The following is a 21,225-nucleotide window of genomic DNA, read 5'->3' on the forward strand; positions in this document are numbered from 1 at the left end:
GCCTTCCTCTTTTCCTCTTGCTTAGCAGCTCCATCCTTAGCATCCTTTTTCCAATATACCCAGCATCCCCTCCTCAGCACATGTCCAAACCAATGCAATCTCACCTCTCTACCTCGGTCTCCAAACCGTCCAACCTGAGCTGACCCTCTAATACACTGATTCCCAATCCTGTCCACCCTCGTCACACCCAGTGCAAATCTTAACATCTTTAACTCTGCCACATCCAGCTCTGACTCTTGACCTTTTGTCAATACCAACGTCTCCAACCCATATAAACTAGTTGGTCTCACTACCCTCTTGTAGACATTCCCTTTCACTCTTACTGGTACCAGTATGTCACAAACTCCTGACACTCTTCTCCATCCATTCCACCCTGCCTGCACTCTCTTCTTCACCTCTCTTCCACACTCACCATAATTGTGAACTGTTGATCCCTATTACTTAAACTCATCCACCTTCGCCAACTCTACTCCCTGCATCCTCACCATTCCTATCTAATGAAGTAATAGCTGGAATTCTTAAAGGTAATGTGAATCTCCAGAAGTTCACAATTAATGCAGTATGTGATGTGAGGTAATGAAGTTTACACTTAAGATACTTTCTCCCTAATTACCCAAAGCCATGAAGGCGTGACAGCTGCAAAAACCATGGCACCAAGTGCCATCACTGCAATGCAACCATGTTTTAAGTCACTACACAAGTACAAACAATAAGAGCTCCAGGTGGATATCAAGTTCTGCCATCTTTTGATTAGGACCACTATCTCAGATCAGTGCCACCATGTTGCTTGTCCAGTTTTTTGTTATGTTGTTATATCCAGCTGGCGACCCCATAACACTGTCTAAATTTGATTTTGCTATATAGTTATGTTCAGGAGGAGGATGCTGCTTAAAAATTGAAGTGTTTCAGGAGGGAATGAAAAAATGCAAGTGCCATCATCTCAATAATCCATGTCAAAGCAACAGGGATCTAAATCTGATGAGTTTAACCCTCCCCACAAACTAAGAAATCTGACATGTAAGACTTTTACTCAAACTACTGTTGACAATTACATACCAGTAGCTTTCTTATATATATTTTTTACATTTTTTATACGTTTTGGCAGTATAGTGATGAGTACAAATGTACTATACTGTTGAACTACGTTTGTAAAAAGGTGGCAGAACATTTTTTATCTTTTGTATTTTTAAAATAGTTGATTTTATCTAATTGATTAATTAGTGATTAATGAGAAAGGCGAGCTTTTTGAATATATAAGGGAGTGTTATCCCATTAGGTATGTTCTGATGAAATCTTTTTATTTAGATGAAAGCGCTCAACCAACTGCTTGTACCTTGTTAAAATAAAGAGAATTGAATTACGTGTGGATTCTGGCGTTTCCTTGGATACTATTGCTTTGTTCTTCCATTGTGGACTGTTCACTTCCAAGGTTTCCTATTTTCTCAATTTGAAATAATCTTATGTAAGCATGGCATAAAGTGCAAATGGTGGTTATTTGACCATTCCACTGCTTAAAACCAACAACTCATTTAAAAGAGAAGGCAAAATAAAACGAGTTAGAAATGTGACAAACTACTTCCACCCTGCCTTCTGCCAGTTCTGATGACTGATAAATGTCAAAGAGCTGAACCTAGTCATTACATCTACATCGTAAGGTGCAAGCATAATTACATTTCAGTCCACAATTTTCTGAACCACAGACAAACCATCTTTCACTGTCAACCCTTAGCACAGGAGAAAACCAGTTCTGTTGGTGTAGAGGTTAAAATCCTCAACTACGGCCCAGGTAACTTGTGTTGAATTAGCAGCAAAGACTAACCGCTCAAACTGTCATCAGGATGGTGGGTTACGCCTAGTCTTAACGGGAAAATGCAAATGGGTCCAACCAATGCCAAAACACTTGAGAAGTACTGATGCAAAAGATAATCTAGAGGTCTCAAAAACCCTCAAAGCTACAAAAGCAGTAGCCCTCACTATAAGAACCCGTGAGTGTACACTTGCAAGGCAGGAACAGTAAAGGCTTGCAAGGTACTGCAAGCTGTTTGTCTATCTTACACAAAACAAAGAAAACATGCTCATTACTGAGATGCCAACAAGGATACAAACTGCTAAGACCACCTTGGATAACAATCAGCTGTTGTCCTAGGTGCAGTACACCCAGGACCTACAGAAACACTTATGACTGCGGAATCCTGCACAAATGCACTCTATAAGCACTTACACGAGTGCATGGATCGTGCTATCCCTAACAGAACAAAGACGCTATCCTCCACAAAAGGGTAGCCAATCTGGTGGTCTCCTGCTATAAACAAGCTCTACAAAGTACAGTTGTGTACACCTACCATAAATGTAGATGTTAGAGTGTCTTCACTATTGCAGTCATGACTGTAGGGTTTCTCCCCTGCCGGCAGGCAGCCCTCGGTCGGCCAGAGTCCCAAAGTCTGGGTCCGGCGTCGGCTGTTCAACCATGCTCCCTGATGTCAGAGCGCCAGGAGTACAAAGCTGACAGCCGACGCCATCTTCTCCAGTTTTTCTTGCCCCAGATGTCAGGAGTCCCAAAATGAGAAAGGTCCCATATCCTTTGCAAATACACCTCAGAAGAATGGTGAAAAAAGGAACTACACAAAAGTAAAAATAAGAGGGGACAGAAGGGAGGGAAACCCAGACTGCAACAGTGAAGACACTCGAACATCTACATTTATGGTAGGTGTACACAACTGTACTATGTTCATCGTGTTTCACTGCTGCAGTCATGACTGTAGGGTAGAATCCCAAAGCTGAAAGAAAGGGAGGTGGTCATAAAGAAGAAGGCTAAAAGGCCCTGCAAGACTGCAGAGGCAAAGCCTGCCCTAGACTTAGAGTAGAGAGGTAGACTGTAGTGCTTAGAAAAAGTATGCACTGAACTCCAAGTTGCAGCTTCCAAAATGTCTTTGGTAGGAACTCCCCTGAGGAAGGCCGCAGAAGTGGCAGCAGCTCTGGTGGAATGAGTCCGTATACTCCCTGGGATTTGCTTTCCATGGTGTGAATAACAAAATCTGATTCCATGAGCAATCCATTTAGAAATGGTCTGCTTTGAAATGGCTTTACCTTGGGAACTTGAAGCATAAGAAACAAACAATTGTTCTGATTTTCTGATGTCCTTGGTTCTGTCCAGGTAAAAACGTAGTTGTCTGTGTACATCCAAGGAATGTAAGATCCTTTCCCCTTTATTTTGAGGAGTGGGGAAAAAAGTTGGCAAGTGGATAGTTTGATTTAAAGCCACTTTGGAAACCACCTTAGGCATGAAGGTAGGATTACTCCTCAAAGACACCCTGTCTTGATGAAAAATATAAGGTTCCACAGCCATAAGAGCTTGTAACTGTGAAACTCTCATGGCAGAGGTTAGGGCTAACAGGATAGCTGTCTTCCAAGATAAAAACTTGATGTCAGAAGAGGCAGCAGGCTCAAAAGGAGGCAAGGTTAGTTTTTCCAAAACATAGCTGAGATCCCAAGCAGGAATGGGAGGAGATCTAGGAGGTCTTAAGTTCTTAGCTCCTCTGAGAAGCTGTCTCATGAGCTGGTGGGAAAAGACTGGAGGGTCTGTATTATAATGAGCAGAAATAGCAGAGGCATGTATCTTAATGGAAGAGAAAGAGAGACCCTTATGTAAGAGATCTGTCAAGTAAAGTAAAATTAAAGGAATGTTCGGAAGAAGAGGATCAGAATCCTGAGCCTGCATCCAGGAACAAAATCTTTTCCATTTTCCTGCATAAGATTTTCTAGTGCTAGGACGTCTGGCTTCTAAAATGACATCCATAACCTGCTTGGGTAGGAAAGAAGAAATCAAAGGCCCTGGATTAACCAGGCCGCCAGGCTGAGAGTTCTGACATGTGAGTGTAGAACCTGACCCTGATATTGGGACAGAAGGTTCGGAGACTGAGGTAAAACCCAAGGGGGCTCCAGACATAGGTTTTTTAGAGTTGGGTACCAAAACTGTCGAAGCCAATTTGGGGCCAGCAAGATTATCATCTTGGGCTTGTCCTGTTTTATCTTTAATAAAACCTGTGGAAGAAGAGGAAGAGGCGGAAAGGCATATCCCGATAGATTCCTCCAACTGAATGATAGGGCATCCACTTTCCAAGCTTCTTTGTGGAAAGTCCTGGTGCAAAAATTCTGTAGTTGATGATTGAGATGGGATGCAAAGAGGTCTATATGAGGACATCCCCAGACTGCTGTTATCATCCTGAATATTTTGGTGTCCAGCATCCACTCATGTGGATCCGAAAGGTTTCTGCTCAGACTGTCTGCCAGGAAGTTTTGCTTCCCTGGTAGAAACTGAGCTTGAAGATCCAGATTGCAAGCTAGAGCTGTGTTCCATAGATCCATGGCTAGTCTGCAAAGGGGGTAGGAATGAGATCCCCCTTGCTTGTTTATGTACCACATAACTGTGGTGTTGTCTGTCCGTATTAGTAGTTGTACTGGTTGTAGAAGATTCCGGAAGGCCATTAGAGCTTTCTGAACGGTTAACATTTCCTTTAAATTGATATGCAGGTGCTTCTGATCCTTTGTCCAAAGGCCCTGCAGACAGTTGCCCTGAAAATGGGCTCACCAAGCATAATCCGAGGCGTCCGTGGTTAAAATCTGACTGGCAGGAGGCAGACAGAAGGGTTTCCCTTTTAGAGCACATGCCCTGGACCACCAAAGAAATTCCTTTTGAAGGCAAGGCAGGACGGAGATCAGTATGTCTAAACTGTGGCAATGCTGAGACCATACACTTTTTAGGTACCACTATATTTTCCTCATGTGTAGTCTTGCATATGGTACGAGAAGGATGCAGGAGGCCATGTAACCCAAAGCCTGCAGGAATCTCCTTGCAGATAGCAGAGTTAAAGTTGCCAAGGTTTTGAAAGTTGAAGCCAGCTGTAATTGTTTTTCGGATGTCAGAAATGCCATCTGGGTTGTGGTGTTTAGAAGAGCACCCAGAAAAGTTATCTGTTGTGATGGTGTCAAATTTGACTTTTTTATGTTTACAGAGAATCCCAGGAACTTGGAGGTTCTGTACAAATTCTAGATGCTGGAGTAAGACATCCTTGCTGTCTGCCTGAATGACACAATCGTCCAGATAAGGGTAAATTTGAATTCCCTTGAGTCTGCATTAAGCTACTACTGGAGCCAGGCATTTGGTGAAGACCCTGGGCGCAGTAGACAATCCAAAGGGCAGCGCAGAGAATTGAAAGTGCCTCGATCCGGCCTTGAACCTGAGATATTTTCTGCGTTCCTGCCTGATGGGAATGTGTAAATATCCCTCCTTTAAATCCAAAGTTACCATCCATGCATCTTTGGACAGCATTGGAAGTAGCTGCTGTAGAGTAAGCATCTTGAATTTTGGAATCTCTAGAAAGGTGTTCAAGACTGACAGATCCAGAATGGGTCTCCATGAGTTTTGCTTCCTGGGGACTAGAAAGAGCCTTGAGTAAAAACCTTGTCCCATCTCTGAAAGTGGAACCAGTTCTATGGCTTTCATAGCCAAAAGAGCTTCCACCTGGTTTAAGGCCTCTGTCCATTGATGTTTTGGAAGTTCTGGCCATCCGCTTGGCCTTGGCAGGGTATGAAAATGGAATTTGTAACCTCTTAAAACCACATCCAGAACCCACTTGTCTTGGGTTATACGAGTCCAATTTTGATAAAAAAGAGAGAGTTTTCCTCCGAGAGGAGCTTCCAGGCAAGAAGTTCCTGCAGCCCAACAGAGGGAGTCATTGAGTTGGTTTCCTATGAGTTTGTGACCTGTCCTCTCCTCCCCTAGGAGTGGAAGCAGTCCACTGTCTTGGTCTATAAGAAGCTTGTGTTTGAGGCCTTCCTCTGGAGCGTCTATATCTACCCCTCTGAGGCCTGTCTGAAGTGGGAAAGGACCAATTTTTAGAAGGCCAATTCCTGCTAAATCTTGGTGGCTGTACTTGTAAGAAATCTTTAACTGTTTGCATGGATTTCGCCTTATCATCCATCTTTTTAATCACCTCTTCAGCTTTTGATTCAAACAAAACATTATGCTGAACAGGAGCATCCAATAATTTAGCTTTTACTTGTTCTGGCAAATTTTGTTCCTTTAGCCATGCATGCCTTCTAATGACTGTACCGGAGGCAGCAGCCCTACAAGAAGCCTCCAAGGCATCAAATCCACAGTGTAAACCATGCTTCCCAACTTGTTCTGTGGCATGTAGTAAGTCATGCAATTCCTTATCATCTGCACAGTCAGAAATGGAAGTAAGCTTTTGTTTTAAAACAGACAAGAGAAATTGCTGGTATTTCAGCACATGAAACTGACAGTTTAAAGCCCTGATGGACAAAGTAGCAGACGTGTACACTTTTTTGCCCCATCTTTTTAAGTATCTAGAATCCTATTCAGTGGGAATGGGATTTTTGGCAGAAGCGGCCTTAACTCCCTTAGGACCCTGAGAAATGGTTTCAGGGTCAGCAGAAGGGTTCTTGTATAAAAACTGGTGGGAATCAGGAACCCTGTAATATCTATCAGGCTTAACAGGAGCAGGAGGAAAAGAGTCAGGGGTTAAGTTAGCCTCCGAAAAAGCATCATCCACAATATCCAAAACAGGAGGAATAGCCAGGGGTCTAATGTTGGGGAAGAAGAAGAAAATCCCTTAGTCTTTTCTTAGATTCCGAATACTCCTGTCCTTTCCAGTGGAAATGTTCCCTCATTTCATGCAAAGTTTCCCCAAAAGAGAAATCCTCAGGGGGAGAAGCTGAAGGAATGGATTCCTCAGCATCAGATTCCTCATAAGGAGGGAAAGAATATTCCTGATCAGAAGAAGAAACTGAAGAAACAGAAGCCTGATCAGAGGAATCATAATAAGCATCCTGCCTTGGCCTTTTATCTTGAGGGGGATGTGAACCCCTAATCATAGTAAGTAAATCCTCCGCCATCTTGAGTAACTGTTTCTGTGACTTGGGAGCCGGTTCAGAAGAGGCCTGTGTTGCAGTCTTTGATTTAGAAGGAGTCTTTGCCTTTGTCTTTGCCTTTGCCTTTATTAGAAGCTGAGTAGGCCTGAAAACCCCTTCGGAAGCCGGTACCTACACAGCGGCTCCGGACCCATCCTTAGGAGCATTGTCCGAAGGTCCTGCAAAGGAAATATTTAAAGGCCTGGTTGGCTCCTCATGAGAGTCCGTTTCGGCCATCGGTTCTGAAATGGCCGACGACAGGGGCTGCAAAAGCGCCTCACTGATGACGGCCGAACCTGAAGCTGGCTCCGCTTGTGCGCTATCATCAGATTTGGACCTCGGAGGCCTGTCTTTATCCTTGCGACGTTTGTGAACTCCGGTAGCCGGAACCGTATCCAACGACATTTTGTAGTTAAAGCGCCTACCAAAGTAATGAAAAGCAAAATCGTACCTTCGTTTAATTGTACATTGATTGAATCTAGCACAAAACAGACAGGTACGTTGTGGTCAGGGCCTAAGCAAGGAATACAGTAAGAATGAAAATCCTTATGAGGTATTTGCTTCCCACATGAAATACAATTATTAACTTTTTCTGACATCGGACTGGAGCAAGAAAAAGTTTCCCCAATGGGGTACTTAGCTTTGAGTGGAGAAGAAAGTCTTCGGACTGAAGTTTTATCAGAAAAAATCATCAGGAGTCAGCCGACCGGCACTTGCGAACTGCTATCACCGCACGGCAGGAAAGACTGAAGCAGATGGCATCGGCTGTCAGCTTTGTACTCCTGGCGCTCTGACGTCAGGGAGCATGGTTGAACAGCCGACGCCGGACCCAGACTTTGGGATTCTGGCCGACCGAGGGCTGCCTGCCGGCAGGGGAGAACCCTACAGTCATGACTGCAACAGTGAAACAACTATGAACATCAGAAGGAAGAAACTGTTGCAAGAGTAAAATCCCAGGAGTGGAGGAGCTCCCTGGTCAGCCTCAGTAAGAAGCTGAGATCACTCAAAAGATTCTCCAAAGCTAGCTACAAAAACAAGATTGCCACCAATTCTAAGGATAACCACAAAGCATTCTATGTCAAGAATCTCAATGGCAACACCCAGATCTGCTCTGAGTTACAGCACAATGTCACAAAAATTACAGAACCAACCGACATCGCCAACATCCTGGCTGATAGGTTCAGTGTTAACTTTACACCCCTCTCACCCCCTAAAGGGCGCATATCTATATCAAAAGAATGCAGAGCCCCTGCAATCACAACTGCGCAGGTAAAAACTGCACTCTCCAAAGACAACACAGCATCCATGGGACCGGACAACATCACAGGCTGCGTTCTTCACAAAATTCAGAACGAACTGGCCCCCCACCTAAGCACTATGTTCAATCACAGCCTCACGTCAGGCTTTGTACTCCTGAATGGCACACAGCAATAGTTATACCACTCCACAAATGGGGAGCCACCACAGACTCCAGAACTATCGCCCTATTAGCCTGACTAGCCTGGTCTGCAAGGCCATGGAACATATCATGGAACTCAAAGACACTGGTAACCTCCAGACTCTGGACCCCACCCAGTTTGGGTTTGTGAAAGGCAGATCATGCCTCCTGAACCTGATCGACTTCTTTGAAACAGTCACCAAACCCAAAGACGAGGGTAAGGGATTTCACACAGGCTATCTTGACCTCGCCAAGGCTTCCGACACCATCCCCCATTCTGGAATTATAGATAAACTCAATAAACTGGGTATAAATCCATACGTCACAAGATGGGTTGTCAACTGGCTCAATGACAGAACCCACACTATAAAAGATGCAGACTCCAAATCGGACTTCAAACCAGTGACAAGTGGAGTACTACAGGGTTCAGTCCTGGGTCCTCTCCCTGTTTGATAACTACTTCTCTGAAGTACGGGCTAACACAGAGGGTCTCTGGCTGACTAAGTTCGCAGATGACTGCAAATTAGGCGCCATAGCAGAGTCCCCAAACGACGTAGACATTCTACCGAAGGGTCTCACTGAGACAGATGCCTGGTGTCAGAGCTATGGCCTCAAGCACAATGCCAAAAAGTGCACCGTCATCCCCTTTGGTAAAAACTCTGTACCCATAAACTACCACATAGGCGGCAGTCCACTTAACGCTGAAGGTGCGATAAGAGACCCTCAGGTGGACAGTCTTTCCTTTAATGATCACATTGCCACAATAAGTCATGAAATCATTCTATGTGGGCACACCTCATCACAAAAGGGTTGTCATCCAGGAAAAAAAGAGAGGTCATTGTTCCCCTCTACTCGTCTCTCATTAGACCCATTATAGAGTCCCCGCCCTTTTGAAATGTACCTCAAGACATCTGCAACAGCTGGAAAGGCCACAGAAGTACCTCACAAAGAGGATTATAGGACTCAAACAGATGCTCTACGATGACAGTCTGAAAAAACACCAGCTTTACTCTGTAGCATATCGGCTACTCAGAGGTGATCTCTGCCTAACAAACAAAGCTACGTCAAACACAGAGCTGTTGGACATGCTACACCTAAAGAAATAGCAATCCCTCAGAGATGCACACTCTAGAGACCTAAACCTTGTCACCACAATGGACAGAACAAGCTAGAGGGTTAGAATCCTGTCCGAGATTTCCCATACTCTGGAACAAGCTAACTTATGTCAAGCAGAGTTCCTTATTGTCACTCCCAAGAAAAATCTTGATGAGTAAATGGGAAATAGGAAATTTACCCTGGGGATCACTTCTGTGGCTATGCTCGATAGGGGCACAGGAAAATAACTTTCTTGGGTGGTGAAAGCCAGGGAGCCTTGTTGGCTAGGCTTACATAGGCCCCTGGGCCAAAAGCCTAGTACTTACCTATGAAGTGATCCGGCTGGAAAGGGGGCTTTATGGATGGCATGTGTAGTGGAGAAAAGCATACAAGCAAAACCCAATGATGATGAGGCGAATACACTGGTACACACCAAGGAAACAGGAGTTAAGATGGTCACTGATCAAACCCACATACACCTATCTACACAAAAGAACTGGAAGAAAGTTGTTGTGTCTTTCGGCTTTTCCCGGTTAGGGGTCGCCACAGCGGAACTCTGGTCCGCTAATGATTGGCAGTAGATTTTTACGTGCCGAGTTGCCAGCCCTGACGCACAACCTTCAACGAAGGTACGCCCATTCATGCATGTCTCCACACAGAAGATGCAATAGCTGAGAATCGAACAGGACAACGTCTTACTGTGAGGTGACAACGCTACCACAGCACAAACTGGAAGAAAGTCCCAAAGCAAAATGCTTCTAATGAAAGCAAAGCACAACTAAGCACAAATATTAAATGATATATATACTAGCTACATCTTCTCCCCAGACATTTTATCTTTCACTTCATGGCAAGAAGTGAAGGCAAGGATGGAACACCCCTGCATCACGTCTCTACTACTGTAGTGAATTGAAGTGCACACAGCACAGTCCAGAACCATGTCCATTTTTAAGCTTCTGAAATCTGTAAATCTAGTGTTACTTCATGGCAAGTGTGTTAAACAATTTTTAGGCCCTTATACCCATGAAGTTAATTCTAAGGCTTCTCCTGCAGGCCTGCTTCCCAATCCCTTGGTAATAGCAGGCACCAGAAAGGAGAGAAAGAAGCAGTAAATCATGGCCATCACCCAGCAAAGGATAACCTTTACAAATGGCAACAAACCCCCTTCCCCCAAAGTTAAATACACTGAGTCACAATCCTTGTTTTAGGTCACTGTGGGTGAATGCTTTTCAATTCACAATCCTCAGAGAGCTGAGCACTCTTATGGTAGGGTCATACTCCCTTGGATCACCACCTGCAACAGGATTCTGCTGACAGATCAAGTCTGGCCTCGCTCATCACCATCTGCTCTTCATGCACTCAAGCCTATAATTGGTGAGAACATCTGCACTGCTTTCAGGGTCCATCTACTCTGCCATGCCACTGGTTGAACAGTTCTCATGTACTACAGAACACAAAATGCCACCTTAAAGAAAACAAACACGGACAAAATTAATGTCTGCAAACAGCAGCCACCACAGTCATTTCAAGCCAGAGACTTACCTGTTCTGCAACCCATGGTAGCGAGCATGCTTCTGCTATTGCAGTTAAGGCTTCTTTAGCATTGCTCCCACACTTTACATCTCCGATCTTATCCACTAGGCCATCAAGAACAAGGTTGCCAGATGTTTTGGAAAAATTACCCTTCTGTGCAATTAAGGCTACAATCTTCAGCTTATTTTGCATAACCTGCAAGTGAGCAGCAAAGCAGAATGCACAATTAGCAAAGCCAACTGCAATGACAAGAGTACAATAAGGATTTTGAACACACAACAGGACAAACTTACATTTGTAACATCTTAAATTTACATTGGAAACAGCATCACAAGTACTAAATACGTACTCACCACAACAAATTATCTTTAACCAGTCGATGGAAACAGCTTCACAAGTACTACATAGGTACTCACCACAGCAAATTATCTTCAACCAGTTGATGCTTTAGAAACAGAAATCCCTTCAGCTTCAAAAGCCATCTATGAAAGGGACTCGCCTTCTCTCATTTCAGCTGTGTCCAGGGATGGTCTCTTCCTGACATCACCGTTTTACTCCACTACATAAATGAAACATTGGGGTACATTTCCTACTTTTGCCATATTTTGCTCAAATATCCCATTAAGTTATGTGGATACTTACAAACTTTTAGTGAACTATACAGAGCAAGGGAAGACTACAGTTGATAAAATCCTAATATCTGCAGCCAATTTAATACAATCAAATGCTGCAATTAAGTACTTCATAAAAAAACAAGGGCTAACATATCTATTCAGGACACTCCTTAGCACATCTATGCTTTATCCTGTTCCATTTTTAAGAAATCTCTCACACTCCATCTCTTTGCTAGCAAAGACAACACCGAGTGCTGGTCAGCTGGCAATTGAGCGACTGAGGAGGACTGGAAATGATAAAAATGTGGACATCTGCTCAGCTACAATGCTGTATGCACATACCTGTCCTACTTATAAGAAAATTCAAAAACCATAGCTAAACAAAGGGTGGCACTCAAGCACATAATTATCTTAGACACAAAAGAGGAGACAGACCCCTCAAAACAGCTGCTGCTAAGAAAGTTAAAACCAGCTACCCCACATTCTGGATCAACAATCATGCTGAACTTCAAGCAAAAAACAGAGGTACATAGCAGCCAAATAACTGACTGACAAGTAGGCTCGACTGCCTGATTTGTCACTGAAAAAGCGATCAGTGTCGGAACAGATGACATTTTATCAAGAACCAATATCTACAATGTATACCTTTTTAAAGCAAGTTTGAAAAAAATAGTGGAAGTAATTATCCCTACAGTGGAGAAGGCTCTGACACCATCATTTCCAAAAGGTAATAACTCTTAACTGGAAAGATAATGCAGCCAGCAATCCACTTGTGAAGGGTTAGCTTGTTAAGCACTAGCCTTTACCCACTTTCCATTGGGGAGGGAAACCACTATGCAGACTTACTAAATATTTGAAACTGCTTCAAGTAAACTACATCTCACTGTGTGCAACAATGGTGTAAATGTCTCTCGGTGTTCCACTTTCCCCACTGCAGGCACAGAAAAGTACAGTTGTGTACCTACCATAAATGTAGATGTTCGAGTGTATTCACTGTTGTAGTCATTACTCTTGGGTTATTCCTGCTGGCAGGCTACCCGCAGTTGGCCAGAATTCCAAAGTCTAGGTCCGGCGTCAGTTGCTGTAGCCTCTTCCCTGACGTCAGTGCGCCAGGGGTATAAAAGATGCAGCAGACGCCATTTTCTTCAGTTTTTCTTGCCCCAGATGTCAGGTGCCCCCAAATATGTAGGCTAAAAAAAATTATGCCAAGAAGCATGCATGTACTAAAATAAACATTTCCTTAATCTACAAGGAAATACACCACATAGTTGTATAGAATAGAGAAGTAAAGAAAAGTCCCAGCAAAGAAAAAGGGGGATGGAGGGTGGGTAACCTGGACTGCAACAATGAATACACTCGAACATCTACATTTATGGTAGGTACACAACTGTACTATGTTCATCGTGTTTCACTGTTGCAGTCATTACACTTGGGTTGAATCCCAAAGCGGAGGTCAGGTGGCTGGGCCTAAATAGGATTAGGAGAAGCTACAAGGCCCTGCAGAACTGCAGTGGCAAAGCCTGCTCTGGATTTAGAGTAGAGAGTTAACAGGTAGTGCTTGGTGAAAGTGTGCACTGAACTCCAGGTTGCAGCCTCTAGAATGTCTTTGGTTGGTACGCCTCTGAGGAATGCTGCTGAAGTGGCTGCTGCTCTGGTTGAATGTGGCCTAATGCCCTTAGGCACTGATTTGCCATGTTGTGAATAGCAGAAACGAATGCAGTGTCCTATCCATTTTGAAATAGTCTTCTTTGAGATAGGCTTTCCTTGTGATCCTGCAGCATAAGCTACAAACAGTTGCTTAGTTTTTCTGAAAGCTTTTGTTTTGTCCAAATAGAAGCGTAGCTGTCTGTGTATGTTCAAAGCGTGCAGAAGTCTCTCCCCTTTATTCTGGGGATTTGGGTAAAATGTTGGCAAATGAATGGTTTGGTTAAGAGCCACACTGGATACTACCTTTGGCATAAATGTTGGGTTTGTCCTAAGAGAAACCCTGTCCTGATGAAAAATGATGAAAGGTTCCACAGCCATTAATGCCTGTAACTCTGAGCCTCTTCTTGCTGAAGTTATTGCTAGGAGCAGAGCAGTTTTCCATAAGAATTTTATATCAGCTGTATTGGCTGGCTCAAAAGGAGGAAGTGTGAGCTTTTCTAAAACAAAATTGAGGTCCTATGTAGGTGTTGGTGCTCTCCTTGGGGGTCTTATGTTTTTTGCCCCTCTGAGGTACTGTCTTAGTAGTGGATGAGAGAAAATAGGAGGGTGCGTATTGTAATGAGCTGAAATGGCACAGGCATGGATCTTAATTGATGAGAAGGATAGGCCTTTGTCCAGCATCTCAGTTAGGTATTGTAAAATCTGAGGTACATTTGGAACAAGTGGTTCGAGTGCTTGTGCCTGGTTCCAAGCACAGAATCTCTTCCATTTTTCTGCATAAGATTTCTTAGTGCTGGGCCTCCTGGCTTCTAAAATGACATCCATAACAGCTTAAGACAGAGGTGTGGTTTGAGTGGCTATATTATCTGCCATGTAGCCAGATTTAAGGTTCTGAGTTGACTGTGCAGAATCTGACTGTTTTGAGTCAGAAGATGAGGAATTTGAGGTAAAGCCCAGGATGGGCCTAGAGAAAAGCTCTTTAGGATTGGGTACCAGTGCTGGCGTGGCCAGTCTAGGGCAATCAGAATCATTTTTGGTTTCTCTTGTTTGACTTTTAGGAGCACCTTGGGAACAAGAGGCAGTGGAGGAAAGGCATAAACTGTCAGTGTTTTCCAGCTCAATGATACAGCATCCATTTTCCATGCTTGTGAGTGATAAGTTCTTGTGCAGAATCTCTGTAGTTGGCAGTTGTGAGGGGAAGCAAAAAGATCTATGTCTGGGTGTCCCCATTTCCTTGTTATCATGCTGAAGACCTGTGGATTTAGTTTCCACTCGTGAGGATCCATGAGATTTCTGCTTAGTTTGTCTGCCAGAGTATTTTTCTTTCCTGGCAGGAATTGTGCCTGCAGATGTACGTGATAGGTCAGTGCTGTGTTCCACAAAGTCATGGCTTGCCTACAGAGGGAGTAGGAATGTGTGCCCCCTTGCTTATGTACCACATAACTGTGGTATTGTCTGTCTTTAGTAATAGTTCTCCTGGATGTAGTAGATCCTTGAAGGCCATCAGGGCATGCTGTACAGCTAGCATCTATTTTTGATTAATGTGAAGATGCATTTGTTCCTTGGGCCACGTGCCCTGAATACATTTTCCTGTCATGTGTGCCCCCAGGCATAATCTGATGCATCTGTTGCTATCGTCTGCCTGGCTGTGGGTAAGGTGAAAGACGGTCCCTTGTTGCAGTGACAAGCCAGAGCCCACCATCGAAACTCCTGTTGCAGGCAGGGAATAAGAGTTATTATTGTGTCCAGGCTGTGGCAATGTTGAGTCCAAACACTTTTCAGATACCATTGTAGTTTCCTCATATGCAGTCTTGCATATGGAATTAGTAGAATGCAGGATGCCATGAAGCCCAGAGCCTGCAGAATTTTTCTTGCAGGGAGCTGGGTTTTTGCTGCCATCATTTGAAAGCAATGAGTCAGTTGCCTTTGTTTGTCTGCCGTGAGATAAGCCATCTGGACAGTTGTATTTAAGCTTGCACCCAGGAATATTATCTCTTGAGAGGGCACTAGTTTTGACTTCTTTTCGTTTACTGTGTACCCTAGGTAAATTAGTAATCTTTTTACAAAATGCCGGATACTTTAGTAGAATGTCCTTGCTCTCTGCTTGAATAAGGCAGTCGTCCAAGTAGGGATATATTTGAATTCCTTTTTGTCTGCAAAACGTAATTACTGGTGCCAGGCATTTTGTGACGACCCTGGGCGCAGTAGATAAGCCAAAAGGCAGTGCAGAAAATTGGTAGTGCATTGAGCCAGCTATGAATCTGAGGCATCTTCTGCAAGATTGTCTGATTGGGACATGCAGGTATGCCACCTTGAGGTCCCAAGTAACTAGCCAAGCCTTCTTGCCCAGCATGGGTAGAAGTTGTTGCAGTGTTAACATTTTGAATTTTGGAACATCCAGGAAAGTATTTAGGATTGACAGGTCCAGTATTGGTCTCCAGGCTTTGACCAGGAAAAGTCTTGAGTAAAATCCTTGTCCCTGTTCTTGCTGTGGAACTCTTTGAATAGCTCATGTCCATGAGAGCAGTAATTTGTTTTTGTGCCTATGCCCATTGGTTTTGTGGCAGGTCTGGCATGCCTTTTGATTTTGGAAGGGTGTGAAAGTGGAACATGTAACCATTAGAAACAATATTCAGTACCCATTTGTCCTGGGTGTTCATGTGCCAATTTTGTGAGAAAAGTGCTAGCTTTCCCCCTAAGGGTGCTGCCAAAAGGTAAGTGCTTGGCATTTGTAGAGGGAAGTCAGTGGGACTGCTTCCTATAAGGTTGTGATTTGTCTTCTCCTCCCTTGGGGGCTGAAGCACCACATTGTTTAGGTCTGTATGAGCCTTGGGGCTGAGATCTGCCTCTTGGGTGTTTGTATCTGCCTCTTTGTGGCCTGTCTGACACCGGAAAGGACCAATTTTTAGAAGGCCAGTTTCTGCTATATCTAGGTGGCTGAAGCTGTAAGAAATCCTTTACTGTCTGCATTGATTTTGCTTTATCCTCCATTTTCTTTAACACCTCTTCTGTCTTAACACCAAACAAACTATCATGCTGTAGTGGAGCATCCAATAATTTTACTTTAACGAGATCAGGTAAACTTTGTTCTTTTAACCAAGCATGCCATCGAATAACAGAGCCTGTAACTGCGGCTCTGCAAGAAGCCTCTAATGAATCAAAACCACATTGCAGAATATGCTTTCACACTTGTTCAGCTGCATGCAATAAATCCTGCATTTCCCTATTGTCAGGACATTCTGAGTTTGTAAGCATTTTCTGTTTTAACAAAGACATTAGGTATTGTTGATATTTAAGCATGTGAAACTGGCAGTTTAAAGCCCTTACAGCGAAAGTAGCACAAGTGTAAACTTTTTTCCCCCATCTATCTAGAGCTCTGGAATCCCTATCAGAGGGAACAGGGTTTTTTGCAGTGGAAGCCTTAACCCCTTTGGGACCCTGAGAAATTGGTTCTGGGTCAGCAGCAGGGTTTTTATAAAGAAATTTATTAGAGTCTGGGACCCTGTAGTACCTGTCTGGATTGACTGGTGCAGGGGGTAAAGAATCAGGAGACGGACTGGATTCAGAGAAAACATCATCAACAATATCAAGCACAGGGGGGATAGCCAGGGGTCTGTGCTGAGGCAATAAAAGAAAGTCTCAGAGCCTTTTTTTGGATTCTGAATAATCCTAGCTCTCCCAATGGAAATGCTCCCTCACGGTGTGCAAGGTTTCACCAAAAGAGTAATCCTCAGGCAGAGAGGCTGAAGGTATAGATTCTTCTGCATCAGAGTCCTCATAGGGAGGGAGAGAATACCCCTGATCTGAAGAGGAATCGGAGGAAATAGACACCTGGTCAGAGGAATCATAGTCAGTGTCTTGCCTAGGCCTTTTGTCAGGAGGGGGATGGGAACCCCGGATTAAAGTAATTAGGTCTTCGGCCATTTTAAGCATCTGTTTCTTTGGCACGGATGACTGTCCAGGAGAATGCTGTACTTGTTTCCTTGTCTTTAATGGTGCTTTTGACTTTGCCTTGGCTGCTGTAGTGGACTTAATAGTAAGCTGTGAAGGTCTGAAAACACCCTCAGAAGCCGATGTCTGCTCAGCGGCTCTGGACCCATCTGAGGGAATAGTTTCCGCAGGCCCAATACCTTGAGTTTCCAGAGGCCTAGGTGTCTCCACGTGGGAGTCGAATGCGGCCTGTGGCTCTGAGGTAGCGGGTGTCAGGGGCTGCGAAAGTGCCTCACTGAGAACCGGCGACTGGCCTAGAAGAGGCTTTGTCGTCAGTTTTGGACCTCGGATGCCTGTCCTTTTCTTTGTCTCTGCGTTTTTTTATGAATTCCTGTCGTCGGTTGTTCCGACGGCATTATGCAGTTAAATCTTTGGCCAAAGTAATGTAAAGCAAAATCAAACCGACGCTTAATAGTGCGTTGGTTGAATCTAGCACAAAACCGATAACTAGCAACGTCGTGGTCAGGGCCTAGGCAAGGAATACAGTAAGAGTGAAAATCCTTATGAGATAATTTGCTTCCCACAAGAAATACAATTGTTAACTTTTACTGATATCGGTCTGGAGCAAGAAAAAGTTTCCCCAATGGGGTACTTAGCTTTGTTGAAGACTTCGGCTCTGAAATTCAATTTCAAAAATCTCAGGAGTCGGCCGACCGGCACTTGCCAACTGCTTTTGCTTCGGGCACCGCACGGTAAGAAAGACTGAAGAAAATGGCATCGGCTGCATCTTTTATACCCCTGGTGCACTGATGTCAGGGAAGAGGCGACAGCAACCGACGCCAGACCTAGACTTTGGAATTCTGGCCGACTGCGGGTGGCCTTGCCAGCAGGATAACCCAAGTGTAACGACTGCACCAGTGAAACACGATGAACATCAATAGAGAATACATTGCTTCATGGACAACTCAAACCGCTATAGATGCAGCTGACAAAGCCTGTGGCAGAGGCAACCAAAAAATATACATTAACAGAAAACTTCAATGCCATGCAAACAGCAGGTGACAGTAGTGGACAGGCAAGTCCGTCAGTCAGACTCAATTCCTTCTGAGGAGAGGGCTTCAAATATGAGAAGAAACAACACTCATTTAACGAACAATGCTATTAGCTGATGCACAGCAAAATTTCAGTCTTACACAAGTTCACAAACAGCAGAAATAAGACATGTACCATGACAGTAGAATAAATGAGGACAGGACATACAGCAGCATACTATGAAAACTGACGGAGGAAGGAGGCAAAACTAACCTGCCCACACTGAGAACTGCTTGCATATGACTGAGTGTAGCACAAGCCATACTAGCCACGTCAGCCTGAAGTGTTCGGCATAACTGGCAGCCAGGCCGTTAAGTGAATCCAGATATCAAGGCAATGATCCAGCATTCTTTTGGCAGCAACTAGAAAAGCCTGCTGTATTAACAGGGATTTGAGAACATAAACGCATCTTTTTCAACCATGTGATAAATCAACTTTCATCTTTCGTGCCAAAACTTCGCAAAAAGATAAGGAATCAAAAGGAAGAGTAAGCATATCCCCAGCACAACAATGAATGCATGCCTACAATGTCTCTTACCCAATGCTCAGGGAAAATTCAGAGTGGCAGTTCTGATACCAAAGTATGAAAGTATGCAAGCAAATCACACCTTCACAAGCAGCAATGGTGCTTTAAAAAAATGCCTCCTATGCTACTAAGAGTTGAGCACTCTCAAGAATCACAGACCTTCATCTTGGAAAGACTTGTAGACAAGTGTTATCAAGATGGCCCTAATGCATCTTAAGAGTTCAAAAAAGCTATACAAGCTACAGTGCTCAGCTTCCTTCTTACATATATTCCATGCGCAAATACTCTGCACTTGCATTTTGTTGGTCATCAGATTTGGAGTTTAGTCTGCATTCTAGTGAAAGCAGAAGAATGCAATTTCTAACCCTCTAGTTACTGAGGAACCTTTAAGTGTGTGCTACTTTGTTACTGGGCAGTGGGGTTGCTTGAATTCTTTTCGACTTTTCTGCACTGCTATAAAATTACCTCCATCTGCATAGCTTTATACAAGCACACATGCGCGCAGACATTAAACTTTCTCTTAAAAAGATTTCATAAATTTCTGCATATTTATCAATAGTTGTGTAATGAGTCCCTGGTTTGCAGAATGCAGCATGTTGCTATACATGTACAGTTTTGAGATTGTTTTTAGACAAATGGCACTCTAGAAAATAATCTCCAAACCCCAATGGTGCCACTTCCCTGCAACATAATTTAGCGAACATCTGGAACCATGGATCTGCACTTTTCAACCATCTCTGTAGTTAACCTGGTTGTAATAAGTATCCTGAGACAAAGTAGCAACTATCTCATGTTTATTGAGAGCAGCCAACTACTAAAACAAACCATAATGTGCGAGAGAGGTAGGTATGCAATGCTACTGGGGTCAAAGTACTCAGAAAGTCGCTGTAGTCGCAAGAGGTTGCCAGTAACACACTACCACACTATACTTGCTACACACAATATAGACCAAACAGACTTGCATATATGAGGCCTTTAAAAATAACCTACCCAAACCATGAAGACCTCCTGAGTGCAACCCAAGTACCATTAGCAACCTCAAGCACAACTCCGGCAGCAGCCACCATAAAACACACTTCAGATTTGCAGTGTTTCACCTCAAAAGCCCATTAGGCAAACCTCCACACAAACCAACATCCAAGTGATAGGTGATTATTTAATAGAAGCACATTGATGCACCACGCACCAGTATGAGGAGGACAGTTACAGTCAGTTGCTTATCAGGTGCCAGGATTTGATACATTATGAATAAACTCAAGTTCTTGTTACCAGAACCACATTACAGTAACAGAACACATGGGAGTATGTGATTTGAGACATACCACCTGGGCAAAACACAGACAAATGATTGAGCTCTTGAAATGTGTATTGAAGGCAAATAATATTTTTCGAACTAATGGTACCATTCTTAGGTAATACCAGTCTTTAAAAACTACCAGTATAGCAAAAACAGTATCTGGATAAAGTACAGTTTTGTACCTACCATAAATGTAGATGTTCGAGTGCCAATACAGCTGCAGTCATAACAGATGGGTTATCCTGCCGTCAGGCGGGTCCTCGGTCTGCCAAATTCCAAAGTCTGGGTCTGGCGTCGGATGTCGTCGCTTCTTCCCTGACGTCAGTGCGACAGGGGTATAAAAGAACCAGCAGACGCCATTTTCTTCAGTTTTTCTTGCCCCAGATGTCAGGTGCCCCCAGAAGGAAGGCAAAACATAAATTTATGTAATAATGCAATGTAATATAATCAAGAAACAGTAGTTGCAAGCAAATGCACCATAAAAGAATACCCCAATCAGGTTGTATGAGGAGGTGTTTGTCATTAGGCCTGTCCCAAGAGGGGATGGAGGGAGGGAAACCTGGACTGCAGCTGTATTAGCACTCGAACATCTAGATTTATGGTAGGTACAAAACTGTACTATGTTCATTGTGCATACAGCTGCAGTCATAACAGATGGGTAGAATCCCAAAGCTAAAAAGGGGTGGCAGGCACTAAGTGGAACTAGGAGGAGCAAGGATGCCCTGCAAGACTGCTGTGGCAAAGCCCACTCTAGATTTAGAGTAAAGTGAAAGGTGATAGTGCTCGGAGAAAGTGTGCACAGGACTCCAAGTGGCTGCTTCCAAAATGTCCTTGGTAGGAACCCCCTGAGGAAAGCTGCAGAGGTAGCTGTGGCCCTTGTGGAGTGGGATCTGATGCTTGAAGGCACAGTTTTTCCATGAAATGAGTAATAAAAGCGTATGCAGTGGGCTATCCATTTTGAGAATGTCTGTTTGGAGATAGCCTTTCCTTGAGCACCTGTAGCAAAGGACACAAAGAGTTGCTCGGATTTTCTGAATTGTCCTGTCCAAATAATAACGAAGTTGTCTGTGAATGTCCAAGGAATGTAGTAGTCTTTCCCCTTTGTTTTGTGGGTTAGGGTAAA

The 21,225-nt window shown here is 43.8% G+C and overlaps 1 protein-coding gene across 1 annotated transcript in view; it reads right to left on the reverse strand.

Annotated features, from left to right (window-relative positions):
• CKAP5 (cytoskeleton associated protein 5) overlaps positions 1–21,225 on the reverse strand; it is a 4,315,141-nt gene that overhangs the window by 2,149,427 nt on the left and 2,144,489 nt on the right. The window contains exon 15 of the mRNA XM_044084803.1: positions 11,006–11,191. Coding sequence (XP_043940738.1) covers positions 11,006–11,191 — 186 coding nt within the window. The remainder of the gene's footprint in view (positions 1–11,005; positions 11,192–21,225) is intronic.

This window comes from Protopterus annectens, chromosome 9.part0 (genome assembly GCF_019279795.1).
Source record: "Protopterus annectens isolate FY-2018-M chromosome 9.part0, PAN1.0, whole genome shotgun sequence".
Lineage (NCBI taxonomy): Eukaryota > Metazoa > Chordata > Ceratodontiformes > Protopteridae > Protopterus > Protopterus annectens.